This window comes from Curcuma longa, chromosome 6 (assembly GCF_044706935.1).
Source record: "Curcuma longa cultivar G26 ecotype Majalengka, Jawa Barat chromosome 6, ITB_CL_G26_1.1, whole genome shotgun sequence".
Classification (NCBI taxonomy): Eukaryota; Viridiplantae; Streptophyta; class Magnoliopsida; order Zingiberales; family Zingiberaceae; genus Curcuma; species Curcuma longa.
Genome location: NC_133866.1, coordinates 5,973,443 through 5,994,432, shown reverse-complemented (window position 1 = coordinate 5,994,432; position 20,990 = coordinate 5,973,443). Strand labels below are relative to the sequence as shown.

Here is a 20,990-nt window from a genome sequence, read left to right as displayed (position 1 = left end):
TCCACGAACTTTCGCTTGCTCGGATTCCTCCTCTTTCGAACTATCTCCTGAGTTGATGTTACGGCGAGCTGTTAATTGGCTAAATTCCGATGGTCAACGAGGAGATCTATGTCAAGGTTGACCGTGATTATCGGCCACTTCAATGTTAAGTCAAATCGAATTGAAAAGAAGAAAGTTCCAAAAAGGGAGAGAAATAGAGAGAGAGGTTAACGGAAAATATTTATTTTCGCGCATAAAAAAAATCATACTTTTTATTTATCTCCTGACTGTTAATAGTTAGTGAAGATGAATCCACGTGGCTGTACACGGAGAGGCGATTAAGGATAATTATTCAGAGAAATCTTTATATTGAATGTCTTGTGCCCTTGAGATATCCATTTGTCGGATAACCGTTGAGGAGATTCTTCAATAATTATTTATTTACGAAGTAGTTAGGGTATTAAGGATTAAAGAGAATCTTCATATAGACCGTGTCTATCTATTATATCGTTGAAAATTAAAATTGCCTACCAATTTGATTGAGCATCTAAGATATATTTCTTGGGTATTGTCTGTTACTTCATCGCAATCAAAGGATGTCGAACTCTTACTCTCTTTTGCAACTTTGTTGCCGGTCACTAGTATAGTGGGCTAACTAGGATTTATCATTTTTTTTTAGTCCGAATGAATTGTCATTGAAGATATACTATGTACGGGAAATAAATGTGACTTTCTCAAGTGGAAGTCACTCAATTCAGGGAACTCAATTCTAGCATATATTATTGTGAATATTTTCAAATTTAAATAGTTTTAATTAATTAAAGTTGATAAAGAAAATTTTTTAATATGAAATGTCTATTTCCACTTTCAATCAAAGCATTTTATTTCATTTTAATCAAATTTGAATAATTTTAATCAATTAAAGTAATAAAAAAATTTAATATGAAATGCTCCATATAATAATTTTAATTAATTTTTTATTAAATTCACAGGAAGAGAGAGAGAGAGAGAGAGAGAGCCTTGTTGTTTGTTGTTCCTGGCGGAGATTCGCCTCCACGTGGGAGGAAGCGTCGCCGTCGGGCTTCCGAGTCTTGCTCGATCCAGGGATGGGTCGCCCGATGCGTCAAAAACCTATTAATAACTGGAATCGCGAGGTGAACGATGCCTCCCCTTCTTCTCTGCCATCCTCCTCCGTCCTCCACTTCGCCGGGAGTCCAATAAGAGAAGAGGGCAGGGCATCGTTGCGATGCCTGGCCTCCATTTTCGTTGGATGCATTCACATTAGGCGTAGTTTTTCTTCACCGGTCGATGTCGCGCTAATTTGCTCGTTGGATCATCACTCATCTTCTCCGGCAGCCCGTGTGCATTTGTTCAAGGTTTGTTCCCTTTGTTCCGTGCCAGCATTGTTGGATTATTCTTATCCTGTTGATTTGGCGCGCTGTAAGGCTCCAAAAGAAAATTTTTTGCAACGATGATTGATACTGAGTTTGCACATCATGTTCATTGTAACGCAAACATACGTAACCCGTCTTTTATCTCTTTGAGTCTATGGATTTAATTCTGTTTTTTTTCCTTCTTTCTGGTCTTTAGAATTGAACATCACAATGGGCACATGCACATCAAGGCCAAGCAGCAGACCGAGGTCTCATAAGTACTCCCACAGGTCCAGGAAACGAATTGGAAAGAGTCCGTATCCGCTACCTGAATTTTCTGTGAGTAATTTTGTTCAGGTTGAGTCTGCTGGAAAAAGACGGCGAAAATCAGTTATTTCAAATTTGAAATTCCATCTAACTCAGTTGCAATGGCATCACACTCAAATGGATATTCATGGTACTTCTGTTTGAACCTTAATCTATTTCTAGTTGTCTATATATTTGTGGTTTGCTTGGGATTTGCTCTTGTTTGATTGTTATGCCTCTTTCGTTCTCACATTTGTTTGCATATCTCTATATGTGGCCAACCATTTTCTTCTCCTAGTTTCTTTGCACTTTAAGGTTCTGCTTTCTAGCTACATCTTTGCTTGGTATATCTAGATTGATTGTCTCTTATAGACAAAATGCTACAAGAAACTCATGGGTGTTGATTAAATTTGATTCCAACCAAAACTAGGCAATAACCTTGTGATATTAACAATCAATTTGGAGGAATTCTTGTGTATCTGCAAACTCTTTTCCTCTCTCAAAACAAATATTTCTGTCCCCTTTTCTCTTAAACCTGCTGCATTTGTGCTTGTTCTTTGCTATCTCTATGGTAACTATTGTTTACTCGGCATTTCCATTTTCTCTTCTTTTTTAGACATGAAACTTATATGAAATGTTTCAGGAATATGTCAGGAGGCATGGTTTGACTCTGCCAGCATGATTGAGTCTGACAGTGATGACGAATTTATCAGCGTTGATGGGGGTAACATTTTAGGAAAAGTGAGTGCATCACAAGACTTCCCAAGGAGTACTGATTACTTTTTAATTACTTGTAGGTAGCACACCAACTGGAAAAAAGGAGGCTGAGATGTTGCAATATGAAAATGTTTCACGAGTTGTTGATGCACTGCGCAAGTTGGATGATTGTAGTGGTACTCCAGTGACATTGGCTGTGGAAGAATATCTGAAAAGAGAAGGTAAAATAGAGAAAATCTCCAGCAAGGATGATGAAAAAGATGACAATTCTGCAACTAAGATCTCGAATGCAGAAGTTTCTACATGGAAGAAAGGACTTTTAGCAAATTCTTATGGTAGCTTTAAAGGTTTGAAAGAAAGCAATGATACCGAAGAACAATCAATTGTGAACAAGATGCAGTCCCATTTGAGCAGATTAGTTTCTTCTTTGAGCTTTAACGATAAGATCTATCACATGAGTACTCTTAGCCCATCACAGCAAATGAGAAAATCAACTGTTATCAGGCTTTCTTACTGCAAGAGGGCGTCTTGCGAAGGAGAAGCAACTACAGAGTTCTGTAAGAATATATTTGCTGACCATTTTCTATAAGTATATATTTGTCTAACAAAATAAATAACACCTATGGATGATCTTCTAGGTAGAAATTAAATTGTTTTTAAAAATAGTTGTTGCATCTCTTATTTGCTTCTCAAAAACTCTTTCCCAAAGTTTCATAGTATAACTCATCCATCAAGTTAATAGCTCTATAATTAAAATAACATTGTATATCACTTTTGTTTTTATAAATATATATTAAAAATACATTTCCTTCATTCTATGGACATCTTCCTAATTCTCAATATTTTAATTGATAAATTAGTCATCTAAATTTTACCTGATCTTCTAAACTCTTACAACTTTAGTAGGAATATCATTCGGATCTACACTTTTACCTAGCTTCAGTTTTTTATTAAAAAAATTCTTTAACCTCACTTGGTTTAATACTGTGAACCAATCATTGATAGTTTTCAGTCCCCAAACTAAATTATCTATAAAATGTTCATTAAATAGTTTATAAAAAATTTACTTTTCTTAATTGAATCATCATCAATAATAACTTTTTTTGTTTTCATCTTTTATGCATTTAACATTGTCAAAGTCTCTGGAATTCCTTTCTCTAGCTTTTGCAATCTGATAAATATCTTTATCCCCATAGGTCTTCAATTATCACAAAACTTATCATGCGCTTTAAATTTCACTATGCTTATAACTTTTTTTGCCTCAGTTTTGGCTACGTTAGTACCTATTCAATTAACTTCATTTACTATTTTGCGCATCTTTAAAATGTGACTTAGTTAAACTAATAATGATTTGTACCTTTTCAAGCCATCACCCACTGTCATATGCTTTATATCTTCTAACTATATCCTTGATCTTACTTGTCATCATGGTCCACATAAGATCAACATTATCACAATAGTTGTTTACAATGGTAGGTAATGATTGTTGGATAATCATTCGTAGTAAAATTTCTGAATACAGGTGGAACTATATAGATACATGGCAGCCTGTTTCAAAAAAGTGTCATGTTTTGTTAGTTATTCAAGGCCTGAAAACATGTAAAATGAATTTAATACTTAAATGCTATAAACTTTAGAAGAATTTCTAAGTTTATTTTGGTTGCACAGTTTTTTGGTTATTTATGAGGTTTTCTGTCTTGAGGATCACAAAGAAAAGTATACCTTTTTTTGTTGGGTTGCTGTATTACCTGAATGCTAAATATTCCTCTCAAATTATGCAGTATTATAGATGGTTGGTACATAGCTTCTTGTTGTTCTGTCCAGGTTATCTTAATTGTTTATTTTGTAGCACTTACAGTTTTGGGTCAAATGTTGGGGCTCATATGCAATATTTACTTTCAATACATCATGGTTGTTGCCCGTTGAGAGTACACACAAAGTTTTGAAGTGTCTATCATATACTATTTTGGATCAGTTGTTGGAGTGTCACAGTACCTGTATTTCAGGCAGCCTTCTGACTTGTGCAGTTTGGTTGACTGAGGCAATGCCAAAAAATGTTGAATATAATTTTAGTCTACATGGAATGGTAGGAATTCTTGATGTATATATCAGCTGGCATTAGCTGATCCAACTTCTTTTTCTAGCTTTCAACACACAATATTCTCATTATATTTATAGTTCTGTGTGCTGTTTTTTTTTTTTGGTTATTGAAATTTGATGCTAGCATTATTTCTTTATGAATTTCCTGATGTGTGTGTGTCAAACTTGCAGTTCTGCTAATATTATCTTGCCTTTGCTTTCATGAAGCTGATCTATGCAGCATTTTAACCTACAGGTTCCTCTAAGAAATTCTTAGTTCGTCCAAAAGGAGGGTTAGTGATTCCAAGATCCCCAGGGGAAAAGCCAACTGCAGGATGCTGGTCCTTGCTTGATCCATCAACTTTTGAACTTCGTGGAGAAAGCTACTTCAAGTTAGTGTTCTGCAGTTCCATGCCAAAATTTATTATTTTGCATGTGTTAAAAAATTTTCTGCTCGTGTGATCTCTTTTGTTTATTTCTTGTGAAGGGATAAGAAAAAATTTCCTGCTCCAAACTATGCACCATATTATCCAATCGGTGTTGACCTGTTCATGTGCCCAAGCAAAGTAAATCATATTGCTCAACATATTGAACTTCCCCAAGTCAAGACACATGCAAAACTTCCTTCACTTTTGATTGTTAATATTCAGGCATGAGCTAAAAAGTTTATAACTAGGGCTTCTTTTCATGGACCAGATTAGTCAGTTACAAGTAAAGAATAATTTGATGTTTTTCTACAGATGCCTACATATCCTGCTGCAATGTTTCTTGGTGATAGTGATGGGGAAGGGATGAGCTTAGTATTATATTTTCAAATTTCTGAATGTTTTGATAAAGAAGTTTCTGATAATTTCCAGAATTTAATAAGGGTATGTTTTCTTCAGTAATTGCTGAGTGTCGAGTGCTGCTTCACTTCTTTTAATTCGACAATAACGGTTGCATTTGTGCAAATTTGCATCTTTTCCAGAAATTTATCGATGATGAAATGGAAAGGACCAAAGGGTTTGCAATGGAAACCACCATTCCATTTAGAGAGAGGTTGAAAATCCTTGGTGGGTTGATTAACCCAGAGGATCTTAGTTTGAGTTCCGCAGAAAGGAAGCTAATACAAGGCTACAATTTTAAGCCTGTACTTTCACGTCCTCAACACAGTTTTTATCAGGTATAGAGTAGTTGCTTGGCCTTTCTTATTTGATTATTCCAAGCTTTGGTACTTTGAAGGGATATCTGAACTATACATCTCTCTAATTCAATTTGAATATATGGATTTAAGCTTATAAGATGTACTGTCTGCCAATTTTATATTTTCTTCCAAACCAGTATTCATTTTGAATGTTATGACTAACGACCCATGATTAGCCTAGAATGGGTAGCTACAACATTCCCATTTATATGGATTACATTGTAGTTTGTTTTATTATTGAAATGTTCTATTTTCCCTCATTAGGCTAGCTCTCTGAATTTTTTATTGAGTTTCCTATTATGTATCAGTACCTAAGAACTAAACTGTAATGATGGCTTAATGACCAAGACTATATTGTAACATTTCATTTGTGCATCTTGATGTATAAAGAAGATAAAACTATATCTTTTTGTTGGTTATATAATGTAGTTAGTTAAAACATTGAAGCATTCTTCTTATGAGCCATTCCATCACAGGGTGAAAATTACTTCGAGATTGACCTTGATATACATCGCTTTAGCTACATATCAAGAAAGGGACTGGAAGCATTTAGAGAACGTCTGAAGGATGGAATCCTTGATCTGGGTTTGACAATTCAGGTAAGTTTGAATGAATATTTCGTCGCTATCTCCCATTACATGTGTCCCATGATACCTAGACAGAGAAGGAAACAATATTCTCTGAATTTTCCTTTTTTCCTTTGCATGTTGTATAAAATTAGCAGTCATTCTCTCTTCTTCAGTCACTTGACATAAGACCATAATGAAGTGGTACTGTGGTAGTGGTACAATTAGTTTCTTATTTTGATTTTTTTTTCATCTTCAAGTCTCTAATCTCACAATTCTTAGAATATAATTCTTCAAATATTCAAAAACATATAAGTGAAGTGATCATGTATCTTCATCTATATCAGTAGATATTTGAACTGGCCTTGAACCCTAGGAAGCATGGGAAGAAGAAGCTCTTTCTATCAGTTCTTGTGTTCTTCAGCTAACTTGTTTTTTTTCCCCAAACATAAGAAACTTTACTTAGCTATCCAATTTTATATTCATCAACTATAATTTTTGCTTGTAAAAAGCTATTAGATGAAACAAAAACACTTGGTCTCATCTTTGATCACTCATGCTGATTCACCTGATCTTGCAAAACTGATGATGCAGGCTCAGAAGCCAGATGAACTCCCCGAGCAAGTCCTTTGCTGCGTGAGGCTGAATAAGATCGACTTTGTCAATCACGGGCAAATTCCAAGCATTGTCGCCCACGACAATTGATGTGGATTCTTCGAATGTGATTAGCTCACTGTTGTATTGATTTCTTTCTTTCTTTCTTTCTTTCTCCAGCAATTTACACTCTTGGTGCAATTGCTTTCTATGTGTTTGTCATGCTGAAAGTTGAAAAACTTCCTTCTATGAGATGATACACGCACGATACATCGAATGAGTGCACGAGCTGCATAAGCATCAGTGGTAGGCAAGGGTGCGGTTGATCATCCTTACAAATCAACCCTCAAACTTCTACATTGCTTAGTCCTAAAATACCGATATGTCGAGTGTTTTAGTATGCTATTAATTGTTGTGAGAACTATTGCTTTCCGAGAAAATTAGGCAGCGTTTGGTTGGGCTGTTTTCCAGCGTTTTCCATTTTCCTTTTCCAAGGAAAATGGAAAACGCTGAATGGTTGCTGTTTTCATTTTCATTTTTTAGAAAATGAACTCTCATTTTCTGGAAAACTGGAGAATGATATTTTGGTGTTTTCTGGTTTGAGAATGAAAATTGGAAAATTGGAAAACGCGGCTACAGTACCACTCCCATCCTCCGCGTTTGTCCGCCCCCTCCTCCTCCCGATTTTTCCTCTCCCGACATAACCTCCTCCTCTCCTCTTCCTATCGCTTTTCTATCATCGGCGTTGAGATCCGAGCGGCGGCTGCGCGAGTCGGAAGGGATGGGAGCGGCGGCTGCGCGAGAAGACGAGAGGCCGCAGAGGAAACCGTCGCCGAGGACGCCCCTCCGCCACAACCCCCGCCGCGGAAGACGCCGCAAAGGAAACCAGGAGAAGACGAGGACGAGGAAGATGGGGACGAGGGCGGCGCCTTCCCCAAAAGCCTGCTTCCATGGTCGGAGACGAAGCGCCAAGTATCGTCCGCGCAGAAGAGCAGACGCAGGCCCGGCGAAGCCTTCCGCGCACGGCCCTCGCGACTTCGATCCGCCCTTCAGCCGCCTGCCGCCTGTCGCCTGCCGCCTGCCTGCGCTCAAGACGCCGCCCACCAACGCCGGAGTCGCCGCCGCCTGTCGACGCCGCCTCTGCCGTCGGTCGCGAGAAGTTGCCGATGAAATCGGTAAAGGAAACTTTACCGATTAGTTTTAATTAATTGAGTTAATTAATTATTAGATTAATTAGTTAATTAAATCATTAGTTAGTTAATTAGTTTAATAACTATTAGGTAATTAATTGAGGATTGTTAATTAATTGAGGATTAATATGTTTAATTAGGTAATTTAATAAAAAATTAATTGATGAATTGGATTAAGGTTAGTTAATTAATTAAAACTCGTGGGATGAGACAAAAGGCCGTTGGATTAATTAAGATAATTAATTAAAATTCTAGATTTTTATTTTAATAAAAAAATAAAAAATATAGAAAATAGTTATCAAACCAAACGCATTTTCCAGTTTTCTTTTCCAGAAAATAGAAAACAACATATCATACCAAACGCATTTTCTGTTTTCTAAAAACTGGATCAGAAAATGGAAAACTGGAAATAGAAAATGGAAAACAGAAAATGGAAAATATTTTCCAAACCAAACGCCCCCTTATTGTCTCTATTCCTCCTTTCATGACGGTACCTTACTTGTGGCAATTCACAATCTATCTTCATCGCAAAGAATATTTTGCTTTGAAGATATATATATATAGAATTGATATCTTACACATCTTAAAATACGTGATTATACACGACATTAAAATCGGAGCGTCTAGAAAAATTTTGAATGCTTGGACAGTAAGTAGTATTATTTTATTTTATTTTTTATTTATTCATTTAAAATTTTTTTTAGGATTTAAGGGTTAGATTATAATATTAAATATAAAAAAATTTAAAATGAAAATTATTATTTATTTATTTGTTTTACAGTTAAGTCATTTAAGATATTTATGGGTTAAATTATAGTATTAAATAAAAAAAATTAAATGAAAATAAAAAAAAGGCATCTGAAATTCCTTCACCACTTATCGAGTTTTAATTCCAATTATATGTCTTAATTAAGGGGAAATAATATATAGTTAAAAAAATAGAAAGTTTGGGGGTTTTTTTTGAATATTTTCCTTTCGATTTCACCAACCGTTCGATTCGTTTCGAACTCCAAATACAAAACTCGACGCAGTGTCTTCCGATTCCCACGGTCAGCGAGGAGGAGAAGTTTCTCTCATGGCGACTTCAATCTCGGTTGCTGACATCTCTCCCGGCGGCAGTAGAAGGTTGTCGCGGCGTCCTTCTCCCGCCTTCTACCGTGCTGTCTACGCAGAGGTAGGTTTTGTTCTTACGCAGTGCGCAAAAACTGTTTGGGAAAACGCCTAAACTAAATATCGCAAGATTTGAGGTTCTTTCATAGACTTTTTATTGTGTGTGCCCAGATCGAAGAGGTTGGGTGGGAAAGCCTAGTGAGAGCAGAGGACGACCTGTCATCTGTCACCTTCCGCATCCTGTAAGTTCAAAAGGTTGAAGGGCTCGATTGAATTCACCTTTTTGATGTGCTTGTCATGGTAACCTACAATTAGTCAACAGGACTAGGAATGTAGGGGATTTGGGATTGGCTTTTCAGAGCGAGCATGTTGTTATTGGGCTTATTCAGTTGTTTATTTTATTTTAATTTTAGAAGCTTCTTCAGGCATTGGGCATAGCAATAAGTAGTTATAATGTAAGAAAGGTAAGAAAAGTTCTGAACTTTGACACGCCTTTTTATCATATTAAACACAATTACCAAAAATACATACACAGAAGTGTATTAAACTTGTTATATCGTAGGAGACGTTTTTTCTTTAAATCAATTCCTATCATATCTCTCGATGATAGCTTTTAGTACTTTTCCATAACCACAGGACACTTACTATTTTGTATCCCATAGGACTTGCAACAAATTAGTTGTTTCTTCTACTTCAGGTACTTTGTCTAGCAAAATAATGTTAGTGGTACGTTACCTTACATGTAACTGATAAGTACTTAGAAGTTTACTCCTCGTGCCACAGTATTTCATTCCATGCTTTCACACTTTCTGTTATTTCCTTCAGCTATCATTTCTCACTTGCATATGGATCTAGAAACTATTTGTTCCCTTTGAAGGAAACTTGTTTGTCCTTGCTCTCTCTCTTTCTTGCTCACACACACACACACATACATGTGCGTCCACACAAAGCTCCCAATTAATCTGTCCTTGCACTCTTTCTGCCTCATTATCAGGTACACATGTTGAGGAGATTATTAGGAGAGGAGTTTCTCTCCTAGAAGGTAAAGTTTGTTTTAGTAAGGTCTGACAACAGATGATCAGCAAAAATGACATGAACTTCCTGTCTCATCTATTTATTAATTTTTATTAACTAATCTGTTTTCTCATTATTACCTTCTATCAGTGTTTCTCCTCCTGAATTTTATTTTTCATTCACTTGAATTTGGATCCTTGTCAGCTGTCAATGGTGGGAGTTATGATTGTTCCTTTTGCATTGTTTCATTGGACATAAATACAACTTGAGAGTTGCTTTACTTTGTCAAAATAAGTTCTATCAACAACTTCAATCCCTACTAACACACGTTGGTGGATTTTCCCTTTATTGTTAGTGATAAGAAGGGTCAAGCACATATACTAGAGATATCATTACCTCGAGACTATCCTGAATCTTCCCCTACAATTGCTGCGGTTGGTTGGTTCCCTGTTTTTTAATTTTTTTTGTATTTATTTTTTCAGTCATACTGTTGAGATATATATTCCTAGAGATTTAGCATGCTTTGTGAAGCTTGCATTGGCATTTTAAATCTTCGAAGACAACTTTACTATAACAAAAATATATTTACCTATAAAAGGTTAATGATAATTTTTTATTTTTTTTAATTAGATAGGTATCTAGTAGAGATGAGATTGTTGAAAAGATATATAAGGTTTTTAGGTGAGATAAAATAAATAAGAAAGTATAATTGTTGATGGGTACTTAGGTGTAGCCTTGTAGACAACATTTTTACTTGAAGAATTAGTTTTCACTCAAAACCCCTTCTACAAAGCCTTTTGAAATATATCTTTTAAACACAAAATCCTTTTGAACTTGAACTAATGCGTCAAGCAATTCATATTTCCGTTCAGGATATACCATGTACCTATGAGGTGGTGTGGTCCAAAAATTCAAGATTGAGCAATGTTGTGCAACAATTCAATGAGGTTTCCTGCATGTTCTACAATCTTCTATTTTTCACAAATGTATATGCCTTCATTGTAATAAACAATAAATTATCATTTTTCTATTGTTCAGCACTTGCAGAATTTGCAGGAATTTTGGTTGACCATTGATTGCATAGATACAACCCTTTGTATTGTTAACCCGGAGGAACATTCTCTTGCCACATCCTGCCGTCAGATTGAACTTGGTAAGGCTTCTAAGGAATTATATCACTTCTGCTGGAAGTAGCACAATTTAATTGATCCTTGGTACTTCTTTCTAGGCAATGACTGCTATCTTCTACTACATATCTGTCCTTTAAGACCAAACTACTTACCAGAGTAAGTTTAGCCACATTAGTTGTTTTATTTTACATTTGTTTAGTTCTCAAGTGTCTACTCTACAGGTGCCGATTTTTTGGTCCAGACTCAGCTATAGATTCTATGAGGACGAACTGGAAGAAGAATGCTAAGAAATGGTAAACTTTTTTTTGGCAATTTATTTACCTTCTATAGTGACTAAATATTGTTTGCAAGTTTAGGAATGTAACAAGCAGGTTATATACTTAACAATAGTACACAAGATATTAAGAAGATGGATGAAGCAAAGCAATCACATATTCATATCACTCAAGTTATTTTAAAAGTAAAAAATGATAGAACTAGTGTATTAATTTCTTGGCAATTCATTTACTTTAGTAAACTTCTTTGGTTGCACTTGAGCACTTATTGTACATATAATTCAGCTTTTACCTTGTCATGTATAGAATCTAATTGTAAGATAAACTGGATAAGGAAGTTAGGGAGGGAAATCTTAATGTAGCAAATTAGTAACTGAACTCTTCTCACTAGGATTCTGCTGGTTGATGATTGCCTATGATTATTTCCATTACTCTCCATGAACAGGAGTCTGCTCATTGCACCATCCTGAGACTCACAATTTCCCCTTTGGTAGTACGCCTGACATTTATTCAACAACAACAACAACCAATCCTTTGCTTGACATTTATTACAATTCTATTTCATTACTTCATTACCTTGTTTCAAATGATTCTACACCCAATGCACAGGAAAAAGTCACCTCATTCAACCAGATTCTCTGAGCACAATTTGGATAAGGGTCACTTCATTTAGATCCCTAGAGTTTCAAGATTTTTGAATGTTCTGTCTTGATTTTGCCAAAATGTTTCAATCTATTCCAAACAGTCACTAATCAGAAATAATGAAAATATTTTTTGATCAAATGTCTCTCAAAAAGATTGGCCAACCATATGTGGTACTGTCAGTAGTAAATCAAATGAATACTTGAAAATGCTTTCTATTATAATGTTTGTACTAATACTTTTGATTATCTCTTCAATAGAATCTTCTTTAGAGTTAACTAAGTTTTATTTTTTTTAAAAAAAATAATTGTATAGATGCAATAAGATAATGAAAGTGCCTTTCCCTTCAAGAGCATAGCATGTTTTATTCTACATCAGAAATAGTACTCTTTTTTATTTTGAGATGTACGGATTTGGAATACTGAAAGTTTTGGCAACTATAAAGAGTGAATTGAGATTTTTTTTTTCTAAGTAAAAAACAAAGCAGCCAAATCGATAACCTTGAAATTACAGCAGTCAAAATGAAACTAGTTCTTTGGATAGATCCGTTCCTATGATAAACTACATGTATATGAATATGTGCTACTTTGATATCATCTTAAATTAATTTTTCAATGTAGAAATTAGAACAAAAATCATATAGGAAATCAAATTTTTAAGCATTAGTCTTTTGACACATTCGTTTATATATGCACACATTTTGATTCCTTCATATAAAATGCATGCTCATCTCTGTATCATCTCAAACTTATTTTTGCATCATTTAACATGTTGGATGATCCACAGGTCAAGTGACAAACCATTCCATGATAATCTGGCAACTCTTTTGGAAAGGCAATTGCCTGGCCCTCCTGTTCTTCACAAGGATGAAGATCAAATTGACTGTGGAATTTGCTACGCTCGATATTTACCCATAGACGATGAACTTGGAGCTGACAGTGGAAGTGCTCCAGACTATACCTGTGACAATCCCAGTTGCAGAAAAGCCTTTCACTGTATATGCCTCAGAGATTGGCTCCATTCCATCACAACTACAAGACAGTATGTGCCTTGTACATTTCTGCCAAAAAAATTCTAATCTTCTGTCCCTTCCATGTGTTTATTTCCTCTAAGTTTTTCATTCTGATGGAATGCTTCCTTTTTGTTTTAGGTCATTCGATGTTCTATTTGGAGACTGCCCGTATTGTTCTGAACCAGTAGCAGTGAAAGTTAACAACTGACACTTAAACAGGGATATGCCTAACCCATGATTAAGTTATAGACTTGATACAGGCATAGTGATATATCTAGGCAAAGTTTGTTTCAGATATCACTGCAATGTGTTAGTTTAATCGTGTTGTTCCCAAATGAATGTTTGTTCTTTCTTAAGAAAGCTTTTGGAGTGATGATGATGCTGTATCAGCTGCTCAACAACAGTGAAAACTGTGAGATTACTAATACTCATCAAATAAGAACCATAAAGAATGATGGAAAACAAGATAATTTCAAGTACCAACGTAAACATACAATATAAGAAACTGAATTCATTCTCCAATTAAGCCCTAGTTACAATAATTGCATAGCAGAGGCAACAATAACCAAAGTAGTTTTTAAGACTACAACAGGCAAAACACATAACTCAAATCTCCAAGAAACATGACAAGATTCATCAGTCCAAGCCTCCTGAAACATTCTTCTAGGAAGCTCATCATGCTGAAACCTCATTATCTAGATGAGAAGCTTTTCAATTGCATCCTACAGTTACATCAGATTGAGAATAGATTAGTCTGACTAAATATCAAAAAATTTCAATGATAATTGAACTAGAAAAGGAAATTAAAAATCACCTTGAGCTGTTGGATTTGGGATTTCAACTGGCTACCTTCATTGCTAGTCACAGAACAAGCAATCACAGGTCTTGTAACTCCACAAGCTCGCCCAAGAGCTTGTTTGGAAGGAACAAAGACATATGGCACATTCTGGTATCACAACAATGAACGATTAATCTATGTAGAAGGTTCATAAACAAAAATTGTCAGAATGAATTAAACCGTACTAAATAATAACTCAGCCAAGTGAATAAACACGCGAGACAACAGATTAAAACCAAAATGTTGCACACCGAAAGCACACCCCATATTATCCTTAAATGTAATGACGAAAGCAAAGTTTGAACGTCACATTAAGTTAAGGCAATGGAACATGTATGGATAATGTACTACTGGTTTAATTTCTGGATAATTCAACTAATCTCCAGATCTCAGTTAAGAGTTATTCAGTCTCCATATTTACATCTCAATCATATTTCTAAACTGCATATAAGAAAATATCTAAAAACATCATAATACATTATCAGAGGAATAAATTAACATCATAATCATAATAAATTCAGACAGAATTATCTTCAGAAAATGGAGCCTCTCAAAACCTACGCTGCATCTTTACCAGTTTAAAAGCATATTCATAATACACTTCAAACCAAATGCCCTACCCTTATTCATTCATCCATAGATGTATAATCTCAACAAAATAGTGAATCGGGTAGTAAAACCGAAGATAATATCGTCAGATTATCTTACTTTAAATTTCCAAATGGACAGATAATTAATAATTAGGCCTCAGATACTACTAATCAGAGTATGAAGCAAGGTGATAAACTAGTAATAGCACAACGTATTCAACTGAGAAGGTACACCTTGTCCTCCGCGAGCAAAGGGAGATGGAGGAGGATCTCGAGTGGCTCTGTGTCTGCTGCCATCACCACAAACTCTGATATCCCCCTGTTCAACGTCTTGGTGGCTGGAACAACAAACCCCAGAGTACAAGTTACGTCATCCCGTGCACCAAGAGCAACGTCACAGCTACTAGAACAAGGAAACAAGAAAAAGGATCGATTTTGAGAGAAAATCGACGAAAATAAAGACCTTCATTTGCGCCTTTCTTGAGTTGCTTGTAGTTGGCGGCCTGTTGGATGAGATCGAGGATGGTGATGGTTAACTGCGCGTCGGCCAAGGGGTATGCCTTCGGATTCACTGCCTCGATGCTCTGGTCACATTCAAGAGAAGCAAGCTCAAACCAAACCAACCTAACAACAGAAAACACATCTTTTAAGGGAACAATTACAAAAACATGCTCACCATGATTCCAAGCAAGGGCAATCCTGGATCTCGGATGATGAACGAGAACCGAAAGCAGACGAAGCCGCCTCCGCAGCAGCAGCAGCAGCAGCAGCAGCGCAATTCCTCTACAAAAACCCTAGCTCGGCTCTCCTTGCTCGGGGTTTATAAGGCTGTGGCCGATACCCTTGCTCTGTTTTGTCCCAGAACTACCACGATTAACTGGGCTCACTCTTGGGCCTCCGGCCTGCTTAAGAATGATTAAAAGAAAATTAAATGAAAAAAAAAGCATTTTACTCTTTCCTAATATTTTAGCTATTTTTAAAACGACCTATATAATTTTAACTTTTATATTTTTATAAGTATTATTAAAATGTATAATCTTACTCTTTTAAAATTTATTAAAATAACACTGCATTCATAATTCTAATTTTTTAAAATATCATCTTAAAACAATTTTAACTAAAGATGCTCGAAGATAATATAACTTCAGTCAAAATTATTTGATTGTTTTTTATTTTTGATAAGCTCTTGGAACCAATTAATATAGAAAATGATTATTAGGATAAATAGGAACATGAATGATATATCACTTCACAGTCAGATATTTTAAAATTATATTTTTATTAGAATTTTGATAATATTTTTTTTAATAATGTAAGTATTCAACTATTCAAATCGATTAATTTAAAAAATGATTGCTCTACTCCTATAAAAAAAAATTGGGAACCATCAGGATAAATTCAAAAAACATAAAATAGCTTTGATTAAAACTATTTTAAGGTGAGATACATAGAAATATTTCTTATATTAAATTATAATTGGAGTATTTTTTTTATAATTTATTTATTTAATAATAAAAATAATTATATAAGATTTTTTGTCAAAAATTTTTTAAATGTTTTTAATAAATTTTATTCGAAGCATCCCACATTTTTATTAACCATGCACATTTATTCGAGATCCGACCTCGATGTCTGTCTCCATCAGCGAACGAATGGGATCATTTTCGGTGTAAACAGCCAAACTCAGCTACTTGCTGTCGGACAAATTAGCAGCACCGGGAACTTCCAAACCGCATTTTTTCTATCAAAAAGAAATCAAAATTTGCTTTTTTCGTAAACTTTATCATCGTATTCGATTCGATTCCATTCGATTAGATCAATCACATTTCTAGAAACGAAGACCAGCTAACAGCGAGCGACCTTAATTAAGTTCTGTTCCAACTGGATAGCTCAACGGAATGCTCTTCCGATTCCATTCCTTCCTTCCTTCCCTTTTGACTCAGCTGATCAATGGAATGCTATTTCTTGATGCAAAGCTTAACTGTAGCTCGATCGGAAGGAAAGCAAGCAGCTTTGCAGAGACGGTCGGCGAGTCGTCGCCCACCAGTTGCAGAAAACAGTCACTCATTTGCTCATTACACTAAAGAAACGAAAAGAAAAGAAAAGAAAAGAAAAGAAAATCACTGGACCAACTGGAACATGATGATAGGCTCCCAGAGACAGAGTAGAAATTTTTGTCTCTGTCCCCGTTTGATTTTGAGAGACAGATACAGAAATAGGATTTCTGTCTTCGTCTTTGTCTTCATTTCTGTCCACTGTAAAAATGGAAACACTGAAACGGAGACGGAGACAAAAACTATCCATCTTCGCTTCCGGCACCGTCGCGCCGCCGTCCGGTCACCGCCGGCCGCCAGGCCAGGCGCGTTGGACGCGCAACTCGCTGGCGCTCCGGCCGGCATCGGATTCCGGTCGGATTGTGGCGGAAATCCGACCGGAATCCGACCAAAAATAGAGCCCTGCGCGCCCCAGCCACTGTTGGTCGGAATTCCCGGATTTCGGCCGAATCAGTCGGAGTCCGACCGCGGTCGATGCGCCCGGCGCCGGCGCGTCGACCGCGGCCGGACTCCGACCCTGAGGCCGGAATCCCCTGCAGGGTGGTGTTGACCAAGAGAAGAGATAGCCAGTCCCCTGCTCAATGATCAGGAACGCATTTGCTAGTACAAGTATTGTACCAAAGTCAATTCCCCTGCTTTAGATTGAACAACAGTACTCACGTAGCTGCTGTTCAACGAGGTATGGTCTTGGCATTTGATTCGGCGTTGGGGTTCCCTTGCAGAGCAGGGCTCTCCTCGCACAAAAGCTGCATGAAAATCCTACTGCACGTGGATCCTGACATGTGTGGGTTTCACCAGCTGATTGATGATCTCTGGAGCTTCGAGGGCAGTAATTGAGAGAGATAAAGAAGAAGATCAGTATAGTTTTACTTTGTGGGGGCTCAGGCAGGTTAGTGGAAAGGGATGCCTGTGTCCCCTACCTTCCAACTGCTTCCTCCTCACTCTACACCAAGTTACTGCCTCCTGCAGCAGCAGCTGCTGCTCGCACCAATTAATGAGGGGAAGGCTTGGCGTTTGCGGCCCCCCTCCCATCCCTCTGCGACATCGATCATCACTGTCTCTCGCTCGAGCCTTGGCGTTTGCTTGCGGCCCCCCATCTATCCATCCATCCCTCTGCGACAGCATCGCTGTCTCTTCTTTGCTTTCACTTCGCGCACAGTGACGGTGCATGCATGGCTTTCACTTCGGGAACAGGGACAGCAAGATGCTATACGCCGAAGGCGTTCTGATCAAGAAAAGCTCGGGTTGATCGGCCAGCCAGCCAGCCAGCGCCCTTTGCGGCAGCGGAGTGGTGAATCCACTTGGCGAGGGAATTTGCGGGAAATGGAGCAAGTTGGAGACGGAACAAATGCGAGATAAGGGAAAGGGGGGCTCTACACAAATCGAGCGAGCAGGCGAGGAGGGAGGGAGGGAGGCCCACTCCCCATCCATCGCGCTGCAGTGCGAGCAAAAGCGATCCACTAGCGAGCAAAATTTGAAAAAAGATGAGAAGACAGGAGTCCCTCAGTTGCCAAAGATTCCAGCAAACCCCGGTAATGGAGCATGCACCAGGCGATTAATGGCAGTATGCATCATTCGTCCCAAAAGGAAACGCCGTCTCCGGCCAATTAAAAACCCACCTCACCCCACCCGTCCATCCGGGAAGAAGAAGAAGAAGAATTTCGGTGCAATGCGCAACGCCTGGTTGTGGCGAGAGAGAACAAGAACCGAACCAAAAACCAACTTGTGAGATACTACACCGTGCCTTTTGGTGGATGCCTGAGGAAAGATATATGCGACGCCCTGTAAAATGAGTTGACGAGAATCCGATCGGAGGGAGAGACACAGAGCTCGATCGGATCGTGTACGTTGCTGCATTGAAAGCCCGATATTTAGCTAAAAGTTTTATTCTTTTCAGCCAGGGACCATCTCGATCGCCTGCCTGAAGATCTATCGAACAAGTTAACAAGATCGATGGAGTCAACAGTTGTAGCTAGTGAAGAAAGAAATATTTATAAAGAAAAGAAAAGAAAAAGAAAGTTAAAATATACCAACCAAATAGTGCTCTGGCTTCCTATATAAACGCCTTCATGAAAAAACCAAGCTTGGCAAAGAAATAGGAGAGGAACAGCCAAAAGATCAAGAAAGAAGGAGAAGAAGACGAAGATTTTGTCGTTGGGACGCCACAACATCGATCATCATGTGCAATACTTCTCCGTCCTCGAACAAGTCCCACCTCTTCGTCACTGCCAATAAACTCATGGAGGATCCGTCTCCTGGAGACCTGCAAAGATGGCCTACTCCTCCTGAGGTGCGTCGTCTCCGATCTGTGCGTGCTACATTGATTGACATGCTTATGAATTATTGATGCGAGTTATATATGTGTAGGTGGTGGAGGAGATTCGAGCTATAGGGAGGATCGCCGTGCCCTCGGCCTTGACGGGGCTCATCATCTACTCCCGCGCCATGATCTCGATGCTGTTCCTGGGGTACCTCGGGGAGTTGGAGCTCGCCGGCGGCTCGCTCTCGATTGGGTTCGCGAACATCACCGGGTACTCGGTGCTGGCGGGGCTGGCGATGGGCATGGATCCTATCTGCGGGCAGGCGTTCGGCGCGAAGCAGCGGAAGCTGCTGGGACTGACCCTGCAGCGCACCGTGCTGCTGCTGCTCTCCGCCTCCGTGCCCATCGCCTTCTTCTGGCTCAACATGAAGCGCATCCTGCTGCGCTGCGGCCAGGACGAGGAGATCGCCTCGGCGGCGCAGGTTTTCGTCGTCTTCGCCATTCCTGATCTGTTCCTGCTCTCCTTCCTCCACCCCCTCCGCATCTACCTCCGATCGCAGAGCATTACTCTTCCGGTCACCTATTGCTCCTTCGCCTCCGTCGCGCTCCACGTGCCGCTGAACTATTTGCTAGTGGTGCGCTGGAAGATGGGCATCGCCGGCGTCGCGCTGGCGATGGTGTGGACCAATTTTAATCTGCTCCTCTGCTTGATTCTGTTCATACTCGTCTCCGGCGTGTACAGGGATTCGTGGGTCAATCCCAGCGTTGATTGTTTGAGGGGTTGGTCGGAGCTGTTGAAGCTGGCCGTGCCCACCTGCGTCTCCGTCTGCCTCGAGTGGTGGTGGTACGAGCTGATGATCATGATGTGCGGCCTGCTAGCGAACCCCCGCGCCACCGTGGCCGCCATGGGGATACTCATCCAGACCACCTCGCTGGTCTACGTCTTCCCCTCGTCGCTGAGCTTCGGGGTGTCCACTCGGGTGGGGAACCAGCTGGGCGCCAACCGCCCTGAGAGGGCGCGCAACGCCACCGCCGTCGGGCTGGCCGCCGCCTACCTGCTCGGCCTCGCCGCCATGGCCTTCACCACCTCGGTGCGACACCGCTGGGGGCGGCTGTTCACCGACGACCCGGACATCCTGGAGCTCACTGCCGTGGCGCTGCCCATCGCGGGGCTCTGCGAGCTCGGAAACTGCCCGCAGACCACCGGCTGCGGAGTGTTGCGCGGGAGTGGCCGCCCGGGCACCGGCGCCAACATCAACTTGGGCTCGTTCTACCTGGTGGGCACGCCGGTGGCCGTGTTGATGGGCTTCATCGCCGACGTGGGTTTCGCCGGACTCTGGCTGGGGCTGCTGGCGGCGCAGGCCTCCTGCGCCGCCCTCATGGGCTACGTCATCTTCAAGACGGACTGGGAGGTGGAAGCAGGGAGAGCCCGAGCCCTGACCAAAGCCGCTGCTCCTCCCGATTCCGACACCACCGTCTCCTCTCTCCCCACCACAAATCCTGCTTCCTCCCCCGACGACAGCAAGCAACAGAGCAAAGCAGCGACATTGGAGGAAATCGTTTGCGATAAAGGCACTGCAGAAACGGATCCACTCATTGATCGAGTGGAGTGATCTGATCACAACGCATCGATCACTGTGAATATTTTTGGATACGGAGAAGATCGAGATCGAGCTTCCGCATCGATCAGCTACGTACTACTGAATTGTTTCATCAACCTGAATTTGGTTTCTCCTGCCTGCGAGATTCCAATTTACTCACACCCCTTCTGCTGCGTACGTGTACGGATTGAGACTATGTATACGTGAATCTATTAATTATTAATTGTATCCTCTGCTTCTTCAGAGGAGGCCTCTAATCCAAATTTTCCTGAGAGTTGACATATCATTCTCTCCAAAAATTTATTGCCACCGATCGATATTGTGCCCAGCACACGGATCAAGTAAAAGGGAAAGGGGAGCTAGGAAAAAGTATATATCTCTGTGAACTGATATCAGATTATCTCTCAGGATGCAAACCAAATTCAGAGTTTACTAAATTATTCTGCAGATCCTGATTAATCTTGCGTGATGAAAATA

The 20,990-nt window shown here is 39.3% G+C and overlaps 4 protein-coding genes across 4 annotated transcripts; 3 read left to right on the top strand and 1 right to left on the bottom strand.

Moving 5' to 3' along the window:
* Positions 1-1,100: 1,100 nt before the first annotated feature.
* On the top strand, positions 1,101-7,182 carry LOC141830765 (uncharacterized). Its single transcript, XM_074718189.1, has 10 exons — positions 1,101-1,355; positions 1,570-1,809; positions 2,302-2,382; positions 2,456-2,932; positions 4,711-4,846; positions 4,942-5,104; positions 5,195-5,323; positions 5,422-5,616; positions 6,114-6,236; positions 6,798-7,182. Exons 2-10 carry the CDS (start codon positions 1,584-1,586, stop codon positions 6,906-6,908), a joined length of 1,641 nt encoding a protein of 546 aa, XP_074574290.1. The 5' UTR covers positions 1,101-1,355; positions 1,570-1,583; the 3' UTR covers positions 6,909-7,182.
* A 249-nt stretch (positions 7,183-7,431) lies between these two features.
* LOC141830981 (uncharacterized) lies at positions 7,432-13,494 on the top strand. The gene is made up of 10 exons (XM_074718433.1): positions 7,432-7,972; positions 9,019-9,161; positions 9,269-9,339; positions 10,467-10,545; positions 10,984-11,058; positions 11,150-11,264; positions 11,340-11,397; positions 11,463-11,534; positions 12,945-13,199; positions 13,309-13,494. The coding sequence occupies exons 1-10, from the start codon at positions 7,579-7,581 to the stop codon at positions 13,376-13,378; spliced, it is 1,332 nt and encodes a 443-aa protein (XP_074574534.1). The 5' UTR covers positions 7,432-7,578; the 3' UTR covers positions 13,379-13,494.
* Positions 13,495-13,622: 128 nt separating this feature from the next.
* Positions 13,623-15,380, bottom strand: LOC141831166 (uncharacterized). The gene is made up of 5 exons (XM_074718582.1): positions 15,275-15,380; positions 15,062-15,182; positions 14,833-14,936; positions 13,985-14,116; positions 13,623-13,892 (listed from the first exon to the last, which is right to left on the bottom strand). Exons 1-5 carry the CDS (start codon positions 15,275-15,277, stop codon positions 13,866-13,868), a joined length of 387 nt encoding a protein of 128 aa, XP_074574683.1. The 5' UTR covers positions 15,278-15,380; the 3' UTR covers positions 13,623-13,865.
* Positions 15,381-18,734: 3,354 nt separating this feature from the next.
* Positions 18,735-20,732, top strand: LOC141831101 (protein DETOXIFICATION 48-like). The gene is made up of 2 exons (XM_074718533.1): positions 18,735-18,942; positions 19,020-20,732. Exons 1-2 carry the CDS (start codon positions 18,832-18,834, stop codon positions 20,523-20,525), a joined length of 1,617 nt encoding a protein of 538 aa, XP_074574634.1. The 5' UTR covers positions 18,735-18,831; the 3' UTR covers positions 20,526-20,732.
* Positions 20,733-20,990: the final 258 nt, after the last annotated feature.

Coding starts and splice junctions, on each gene's coding strand:
- LOC141830765 (XM_074718189.1), top strand. CDS start 1,584: ATGGGCACATGCACATCAAGGCCAAGCAGCAGACCGAGGTCTCATAAG. Junction 5,324..5,421: donor ATTTCCAGAATTTAATAAGG/GTATGTTTTCTT, acceptor CATCTTTTCCAG/AAATTTATCGATGATGAAAT. Junction 5,617..6,113: donor CTCAACACAGTTTTTATCAG/GTATAGAGTAGT, acceptor ATTCCATCACAG/GGTGAAAATTACTTCGAGAT.
- LOC141830981 (XM_074718433.1), top strand. CDS start 7,579: ATGGGAGCGGCGGCTGCGCGAGAAGACGAGAGGCCGCAGAGGAAACCG. Junction 9,162..9,268: donor ACCGTGCTGTCTACGCAGAG/GTAGGTTTTGTT, acceptor GTGTGTGCCCAG/ATCGAAGAGGTTGGGTGGGA. Junction 13,200..13,308: donor TCCATCACAACTACAAGACA/GTATGTGCCTTG, acceptor TTTTTGTTTTAG/GTCATTCGATGTTCTATTTG.
- LOC141831166 (XM_074718582.1), bottom strand. Junction 14,937..15,061: donor CAAGAAAGGCGCAAATGAAG/GTCTTTATTTTC, acceptor TTGTTGTTCCAG/CCACCAAGACGTTGAACAGG. Junction 13,893..13,984: donor CCCAAATCCAACAGCTCAAG/GTGATTTTTAAT, acceptor ATGTAACTGTAG/GATGCAATTGAAAAGCTTCT.
- LOC141831101 (XM_074718533.1), top strand. CDS start 18,832: ATGTGCAATACTTCTCCGTCCTCGAACAAGTCCCACCTCTTCGTCACT. Junction 18,943..19,019: donor GATGGCCTACTCCTCCTGAG/GTGCGTCGTCTC, acceptor ATATATGTGTAG/GTGGTGGAGGAGATTCGAGC.